The 9,756-nt window shown below is 36.9% G+C and overlaps 1 protein-coding gene across 1 annotated transcript; it reads right to left on the bottom strand.

Annotated features, from left to right (window-relative positions):
• Positions 1-8,346: 8,346 nt before the first annotated feature.
• On the bottom strand, positions 8,347-8,760 carry LOC139849066 (uncharacterized). The gene has a single exon (XM_071838761.1). It carries the CDS (start codon positions 8,758-8,760, stop codon positions 8,347-8,349), a length of 414 nt encoding a protein of 137 aa, XP_071694862.1.
• Between the last annotated feature and the right edge of the window lie 996 nt (positions 8,761-9,756).

The raw sequence follows: 9,756 nt of genomic DNA, 5'->3' as shown, positions 1-9,756 counted from the left end.
GACTTTGTTAGAAAATCAGCCACATTGTTGTCAGTATGAATTTTCTGCACATCCACGATTCCTTCTTCCACTTTCTGACGAATGAAGTGATATTAAACTCGTATATGCTTTGTCTTTGAATGAAATGTTGGATTCCTTGCAAGATGCAAGGCACTCTGGTTGTCATAAAATAGAGTGATATTCTCTTGTTTGTATCCGAGTTCCTCCAACAACATCTTTAACCATACTGCCTCTTTAGCAGCATGAGTAGCTGCTACATATTATGCCTCTATTGTTGACGTGACCACAACTGACTGCAGTTTTGAAACCCAGCTTACTGTTCCACCACAAAGTGTGAAAACATATGCAGTGGTAGATTTACTGCTATCAATATCTCCTGCATAATCTGAATCAACATACCCTTTGACAATAAATTCTCGTTCCCCGTAACATAATGCAACATCTAAGGTTCCCTTATGTATCTTAGGATCCTCTTAACCGCATCCCAATGCTCTCTACCAGGATTCGCCATGTACCAACTAACTACTCCCATTGCATGTGCAATGTCTGGTCTTGTACATATCATTGCGAACATTAAACTTCCCACTGGTGATGCATACGGTACTCGAGACATCTATTTCCTCTCGTCTTCACTGCTAGGACTCATAACGGAGGATAACTTGAGATTAGTAGGAAGCGGGGTTGAGATTGGCTTACTATCTTGCATATTGAAGCGCTGCAAGATTTTACTCAAGTAATTCTTTTGAGAAAGCCAAATCTTCCTATTATATATGTCTCGGTGAATTTGCATCCCTAGAATCTTGTTTGCGGCACCCAAGTCTTTCATTTCAAACTCCCTAGCCAACTGAGCCTTCAACTTATTGATACGATCTTTGTTAGGGCCTGCAACTAACATGTCGTCTACATATAACAGCAAAATGACAAAATCATTGTCCCCAAACCTCTTGAAATATGCACAAGGGTCTGAATAAATTCTGCTATATTCAAGGCTCATTATGAAAGAATCAAATCTCTTGTACCAACATCTCGGCGCCTGTTTAAGACCATACAGAGATTTCTTTAACCTGCAAATCAAGTTCTCTTGTAGTTCAAAACCTTCTGGTTGAAGCATATAAATTTCTTCGTCAAGGTTTCCATGAAGAAATGCAGTTTTCACATCTAGCTGCTCTAGATGCAAATCAAATGTAGCACACATTGCTAGAACTACTCGAACTGTTGTAAGTCAAACTACGGGGGCGAATATTTTATTAAAGTCTATTCCTTCTTTCTGAGCATATCCTTTGACCACCAGTCTTGCACGATACTGCTCCACTTGATCATCGCCATTTCGCTTGATCTTATACACCCATTTGTTTCTAATAGGTTTTCTACCTTCCGGTAATGGCACAAGTTCCCATGTTTTATTTTTATGAAGAGCTTCAATTTCTTCCTGCATAGCTGCCATCTATTGAGATGCATCTGAATGATTCAGTGCCTCGCGAAGAGTTACTGGCTCTCCTTCCTCTGTTAGAAAACAATATGCAACATTGGTTTCCATAATATAATCTGAGTGCCACCCTGGACGTTTCCTTTCCCGATTAGAAATACGAGTCGCTGGAGCTTCATCAACGACTACTTGATTTTCAACGTGCTTTGATACTGCTTCAGAAGAATTTCTATGAAATTCATTTACCACATGTATCGGTGTAGTTTCTTTTGAAGTGCTAACATCTTCAAAATCTTTGTCTTCTGTAAAGACAACATTTCGGCTGACGATTACTTTGTGGGCAGTGGGGTCCCACAAGCGATACCCCTTGTAACGCCAGGCAAATTTTTTTTTTTTTTTTTTAAATCACAGCGGAAGTCTTAATTTAACAAACACCACGTTATTTACAAAACACGTAATTAAATAATTTATCACAAACATTATAAATAAATATAGTTTTCCTTTTACATTATAACACATCAGAGTACTCCGAGTCAAACACGTCTTCAGCCCAATTCCCAATCCCAACAGTACTTAAACCTGCAGGGGTGTAAATGTGGGGGTTAGCGCACCGCTAAGTGAGTGGAATCTATCTAACAGGATAAGCTTAAGCATCACACAAGCTTTACTCTAAATATCACCACCACATGCTAACCACCACTAGCATACAAATACAACAATATGAGGATCGGCGGCTTGTACGAGCACACGACTCCTAGCTGATTGGGCTAGAGTCTACAGATAGTCCTCGCTACTCAATTCACAGTATAGTCATCCTGACGCAGGGGGTGCGTCGTTCACACTATACTCACAATCAGTAGCCTATGGACTCAACCTCCCTAGGCACGGTTGACCTCATACGGACTCTAACCTCCCTAGGCACGGTCACGAGTTCCCAGTGTCCCCAGGCCCGACTGGTGTCAATCACATAGTGCACGTAGAAACACATACATCAACAAGCATACTATATCCATCTAGCATGGCAATCACTAATATCACATGATAATTATATTACACTAAACTTGGTAAAAGAGTTAAACACAGTAGCATGATACGCTACTCAAACTCTATCTGGAGATAGACCCACTCACTGATCACCAGCTAAACTCGGTAGTCTAATATCACCGGGTCTTCTCCTCGTCTGAACCACCTGAGAATAAACACTGAACAAGTTAGTAAATCGCACCACCATTACTAACTATATGATATTCAATATATATATATATATATATATATATATACGTACTTACAATACACTATATATTTCCAATATTTATAAAATAATATAAACGGGTCATTGTGACAATTATGACCCAATTGAATCATAATTTACCACCTTTAACCAAATAAGTCCAAACGGGTCAACGGGGTCAAAATGATCGGTTCACACATATTTGCATACACATATACTCTCTTGTATATATATACATATATATACTCGCATATATATATATATATATATATATATATATATATATATATATATATATATATATATATATATATATATATATATATATATATATATTCTCTATATGTATATACTTTTACACACACACACACACACACACATATATATATATATATACACACACACATATATAATCCATCCAAATAGGTCAAAGTCCAAATGGGCGAACGATTCAATATCAACACCCCTAAACGGGTCAATAACTGAACGGTCAGGAAATATAACTTACTACCTTCCCAAACGGGTCACGAACAAACGGGTCACGAGTGAACACGTATACGCACCCTAATTAATTATGTCATATATCAACCAAATAAATCATGCAATTTATATAAACGAACGGTCCAAACTAAATAAATTATGCAATTTATATAAACGGACCACGAGTTATCTCATAAATCATAAGTACAGGCCACGGGTTTCGGGTCACGATTAACCGAGCATCCGCACAAAAAGTCCACTTTATAATCTACAACCCAAATGAAATTAATAAAATGGGTCAAAGTCTAAATGAGCAAATAAACACTACTTACAAGAATAGGTCGGGGTCCAAACGAGTAAATAGACACACAAATCACCAAATCATAAGTACGGGCAACGAGTTACGAGCCATGCCAAGTCGCTACACACCACACTAGAGAACATCAGCATAACGACAACATAAGAGGGTTGTGAACAGCAGTTTACAGCAGCTCCAGCTGCAAAATTGCAGCAGAAACAACCTCGCGCAGTAGCAAAAACAGTAGCAGCAGTGTACCTGCTGTCCCTTTCGGTTTCACTCACAATAATCGAGTTTCGGGCAATATTTTGACCAAGTTAAGGGTTCACAAAGGTGCGCAAACACACAACAACAATTATCTAGCATTCCAAAAGCAACATAACACATATACCATTGTTACCCAAATTAAACTAACTAATGGGTCATGATCTTAAAATAGAGAAACCGAATTAAACATAATTAATACAAACGTGTCGAGGTTAAAACAATCAAACAAAACCATCCCATGCACCAAAAAAACGACAAACACCGCCACCGGCTGCCAACCGCCACCACCGGCCGCCAGCTACAGCTGCAGTAGCGGCGGCAGCTGCCTAGAAACAGCAACAGCAGCAGCTACGCTGCTGTCCACCATGGTGTACCCCCAAAAGCAAGTTGTTTCTTGCAATTTTTAGCCAAATACGAGTCCACAATTGTGTACTAACATGTACACATTCACAAACAAGCATAAATCAAACAATTTCATCATGTAATCAAAGATTTAAGCATAATTTACAACCTTTTATAAAACTAGTCATAAATCCTAAATTAATAAAGAAGAATCATGAAAAGAGGACAAACCTTGATAGAATTCAATTAATAATATACAAGAACTATTTTAGGGCTTGAATTCCAACATCATCTTCATCAATTAAAAAGTAAGGGTTTAATGGTGGTGGTTGTGAATTCGTGACAGAGGGAACGAGAGGGAGAGGTAGGAGAACCACCACTTAAAGCTTGCAATCTTACTTCATCATCCTTATCAATTTGGAAGATTAAAGTTCATCTATGTGTGTGTAGTGTTTGATCGATATAAACAAAAGGATGGAACCAAAAACCACGTACAGTAAATAAAACAAGGGGAGGGGCGGTTTCTTTTGGGCTCTTAAATGGGATTAAATCTCATTCCGGATAAAACACGGGTATTTATCTGTTTACTGAAACGCAATGTACCTCGTTCGGTAGCTCAAACGAAGTCTAAATTTAATAAACAAATATGTTCTGTGACTCTGGTCACAAAACGAACCCACTAGACTAATAATTAATTAAAAACACTCAACAAATAATTAACTCATTAAAAAGCACCTTAAAACGCAAAACGAACAAAAAGACAAAAAGGTAAATTCCAACTAGGCCCGTCTTCTGGATGTTACACCCCTTAACTCCGTCAGCATATCCCAAGAACAAACACTTTCTGGACTTCGGATCCAACTTTGTCGTTTCTTGAGAGTTGTACATTGCGTACACAGGACTTCCGAATACATGAAGGTCTGAATAATCAACCGGTTTTCCAGTCCACATCTCCATTGGTGATTTCAACTCAATCGCAATTGACGGTGACCGATTTATCACATAACAGGCAGTACTGACTGCTTCTGCCCAGAATGATTTCCCCAAGCCTGCAGTTGCCAACATCGCCCTTGTTCTATCTAACAAGGTTCTGTTCATCCGCTCTGCCACTCCATTATGTTGAGGAGTGTATGCCATAGTGAATTGTCTTTTGATGCCTTCTTGTTTGCAGAATTTATCAAATTCATCACCAGTGTATTCTCCTCCATTATCTGTCCTCAAACACTTGATCTTTTTACCAGATTCAAGTTCAACCCGCGCTTTGTAAACTTTGAAAACTTCAAACACATCTGCTTTCCTCTTGATTGGGTACACCCAACATCTCCTAGTGTAATCATCAATAAATGATACAAAATACTTTGCTCCTCCTAGGGATTGAACTGGTGCTTGCCACACATCAGAGTGAACCAATTCTAGAACCAATTTACTTCTAGAAGTTGATGTGTTAAACTTCAGGCGATGCTGCTTGCTGATTACACAATGCTCACAGAAAGGTAGCGATACCTTTGTAAGACCATGAATAAGATTTCTTTCAATAAGAATCTTCATATCTTGTTCAGACATATGTCCAAGCTTTTGATGCCATGTTATAGCAACCTTATCACTTGAACTATTCGAAGCAATGGATGCTTCCGCTTCCCGTATCGTCTCGCCTTTCAGAATGTATAAATTAGCACTCACCTTTTCTCCTTTCATAAGTACAACTGCGTCTTTTATGATTTTCATGATTTTGTCTTGTATCTCCATCTTACAACCACGATCATCCAATTGTCCTAAAGACAATAAGTTCTTCTTCAAACCCTCCACGTGTTGTACACCTTGAATAGTATGAACTGTACCATCATGCATCTTCAGAACAATATCTCCAATCCCAATGATCTTTAGTTTGTGATCACTGCAACTGTATACAGATCCTCCTGAGATACGTTCATATTGTTTGAACCATTCTCTTCTAGGGGTCATGTGAAAAGTAGCTCCTGAATCAAATAACCAGACATCAAAAAATGTCTTTCTGCCTTCATTTGCTACCACTGCTTCACTAACTAAAGCAGTCTCATCTTCTGAAATGCTTGAAATATTTCCTTGAGGATTAGAGTTATTTAAACTCCGACAATCCTTCTTCAGATGACCTTTCTTGCCACAATTGTAGCATGTATAGGTCTTCTTCTTTCTAGACTTCGGTTTACCATGATTGTGACTCCCACTTGGGCCACGTTCCGTTGATTTCCCTCCTGAAACCACCAAGGCCTCCACTTGTCGTGAACCGGCCTGTCTGTCTTCCTTATTATTGCGCCGATTTTCTTCTTCTAGAACAGCAGCTGCAACATCATCATAGACTAAATATTTCGTGAGAATATTATTGGTTAGGTTGATAATGAGTTGATCATACGAGTCAGGTAGACTCTGAAGTAGAATTTCAGCACGTTCTTGTAACTCTATATTGCAACTCAATGAAGCGAGTTGAGAAAATAGAGTATTTAAGCTATTAATGTGCTCATTCACTGAAGTTGATTCACTCATGCGTAAAGCATATAGTTTCCTTTTTAGGAATATCTTGTTGTGGAGTGATTTGGTCTCTTACAATTTTACGAGGTGATCTCAAATCTCTTTCGCCGTCTTCTTTTCATCAATGCTAGACAAAACGCCATCTGCTAGTGCCAGATGAAGATTTGCGATAGCCTGACCGTCCATCTCTTCCCATTTTTCATCAGTCTCGGATGACCGTCCACTGATTGCCGCCAAACACTTATCCTTTCTCAGGATAGCTTTCATCTTTAATTTCCATAACGAGAAATTACTCCCGCTAAACTTTTCAATTTCAAATTTCGTAGACATTGCTATAATTACAATCTTCTTTTCGACAACATTATTTTTCTAGAAATAGTACTTGAAAACTTATATCGAGTGAAAATAATCTTACTTAGATAAGTAGATTAATACACACTAGATATAAGAACCTAGCTCTTGATACCACTTGTTGAGAAAAGCGACACTGAATTATAGCAAACCGCTAGTAATATTTGAAATAAAGACAATAAAGGAACACCAAGATTTAACGTGGAAAACCCCAATAGGGTAAAAACCACGGGCAAGGAAAGAAACGTTTCACTAATAAGAATAATGGAATTACACTTCTCTCTAATTACAAGGATAATCACCAATCTTTATATCTCCTGTGATTAGGAGATTAACACTCACTAACTCTCTATAGACTCTTTTGGTATACAAGAACACTTGTGATTTGGGATGTATAATTGAGCATGTATGATGCTCTATTTATACTACTTAGAAATGGAAGAAGTAGTATGCAAATTGACAACTATGTGCTAGTTGTAGACAACTTGACAACTATATGCTAGTTGTAAACAACTTGACAACTATATGCTAGTTGTAAACAAGTTGTCAACTATATGGTAGTTGTGTTCAAATTGACTTTGTCATGCCACCTTCTAGATTATTACTTCAACAGACCAAACGCCCTTCTAGAGATTCAACTGAAGTCGTACAAATGGATTTCGAAACGGTAAAAAAAGAAAAGAATAGATTGGATTGATTGGCTTACAAATCCTAGTTCGTGCGGTTCGTGAAGTCTTTTTCATTTATTTACTTGATTTAGTCGTTGTAATATTTGTAGTATTCTTAGTTCAATTCTTGTTCCTGTAATCTTGTAATGGCCTAGTTGCCGTCACCGCAACTTGGCCCATATTGTCGTGGTGTTGTCTCATGTTGTATGGGGTGCTCCATGGTTTCTCGTGTTTATTATATATTTGCTTTCCGAAAAAAAAGGTAGATAAATATAAATTTTTGTTATTTAACAATGTAATAATTTCAAGTGCCATATCGAATATAGTTTATAAGTGTGTCGAAGTTTAATTTTTACTGTCGTATACAACCACGTTTAAAAACTCTAAATATATGTATTTAAAGTATTAAAACTTGTTTATTGTATACAGTTAACTTACAACTACATGTATAAAACTAATAGAACATACGTCAATTTATTTATATAATAAATAAGATTTTTTTTACGGCCAAAAAATGATATAATAAAAAAAGAAAAACGCTCCCTAGCAAGGTGCTAAAGGAGAAATTACAAAGGCATAACATGCCAATAGTTCCAATTAGAAACTAAATGATCTCTATGTTTTAACCAACGAAAAGCTAGTAATCTAATTAAATCGAAAAGACTACTACTAATACAAAATGAATCATTAAAAACGATGTCGTTCCAAAACCTCTAGATCGCCCAAAGAAGAGTGACAACGATAGCTATGATGCGGTTCTTACTAATCAACGATAAACTTACACCTTCGATCCAATCAAAGAACGTATCCCAAGACGAAAAAACAAGCATATCACAATTGAGCCATACTCTGACTTTACGCCATAGATCCGAGCAACAACGCAACCAAAAAATAAGTGTTCTCGGGATTCAACTCCATTATTACAAACAGGACAAACAATAGAGTTTAATTCGATACCTCTAGCCGACATATTCCACCGCACAGGTAGCGAGTCCAACCTTAATCTCCAAAGAAAAATAGTCAATTTCCTAGGAATAAATTTGTACCAAATAGTAGAAATCGTACCACTAGGAAGAATGGTGCTATCGATTGTTTTTCTCGTATCTTTAACCGGGAATAGACCGGACGAATTAAGTGAAAATTCCCAACGATTATCACGATCGGATAAATGAACGTCCTGTAATTCGTGCATCAGAGAGCTAAGAGATTCCTCGTTACGACTCCCTAAATTTTCACGCGACCAAATCCAATGCCAATTACCATTATAAAACTTCTCCGGAATCGTGTCATTTTATAAAGTGACATTTATTGAAATAAGATAAAATACACAAGCTTAAAACTTTGATAAATACCAGAATTTTTCTAACGATTTTCCTTGAGGGTCTCCTTAAGGTGAATAAAGTATATGTTACTATAAAGTGACATTTATTGAATTTAGCAACACTTTGATCTTAGAGCACAAGTTGTCCGTATCCTTGCACCAATGTTATATTTCAGTGTCAATAATGGACCTTGAAATTGACTAAGGTTGAGGTGTCTACAGTGTCCATTTTAGTGTTCATTTTTTTAATTGTGTTTTAATATTTTATTTAGTTTTTTAAAAATATTTTAATAATAATAATATATAAAACAAACATATTTCATTAATTAAAAAAAGCACATTCCTAAAAGAATATATGAATTAGGATTTGTTTGAGTTGAGATTCATGTATAGGATTTGTAGAAATAGAATAAGAAGATATGAATTAGAAATGAAATGAAGTTGTAATTGTGTATAGAATGAAAAAATATGTAAAATAGATGTATGTATATATAGGAATAAAATGAAATTGAGGGAAAAAGAAAAAGAAAAAGAAAAAGGAAATGACGGTTGAAACGTCTAGAAAATTTAAAAACAAAGGACCAACGGCTAGTTTTCTCCACCATCTATCGCTCGACTTTGACCACCGACGCCAAGATCGACGTCGGTCTGGTGTCGACCGACGGTCGATCTCGCCGTCGATTTAGGGGGGGCTGCGAAATTGATTTGCAGACACCGTGTGCTCTTAAAAACAATCTTAATAGATGTCACTGAAAAAATTATACTTCATAAATACTATAGAAGGATTTAACAGTACTATTGAGGCATTGTCTAAGTAGGATATGAGGGGGCGAAATGTTTTTCCTCAACGAGTAGGTGAAGGGTCGG

Source organism: Rutidosis leptorrhynchoides, chromosome 1 (assembly GCF_046630445.1).
Source record: "Rutidosis leptorrhynchoides isolate AG116_Rl617_1_P2 chromosome 1, CSIRO_AGI_Rlap_v1, whole genome shotgun sequence".
NCBI classification, from domain to species: Eukaryota; Viridiplantae; Streptophyta; class Magnoliopsida; order Asterales; family Asteraceae; genus Rutidosis; species Rutidosis leptorrhynchoides.
The sequence above is the reverse complement of the archived record's forward strand: the minus strand, read 5'-3'. Positions and strand labels throughout refer to the sequence as shown.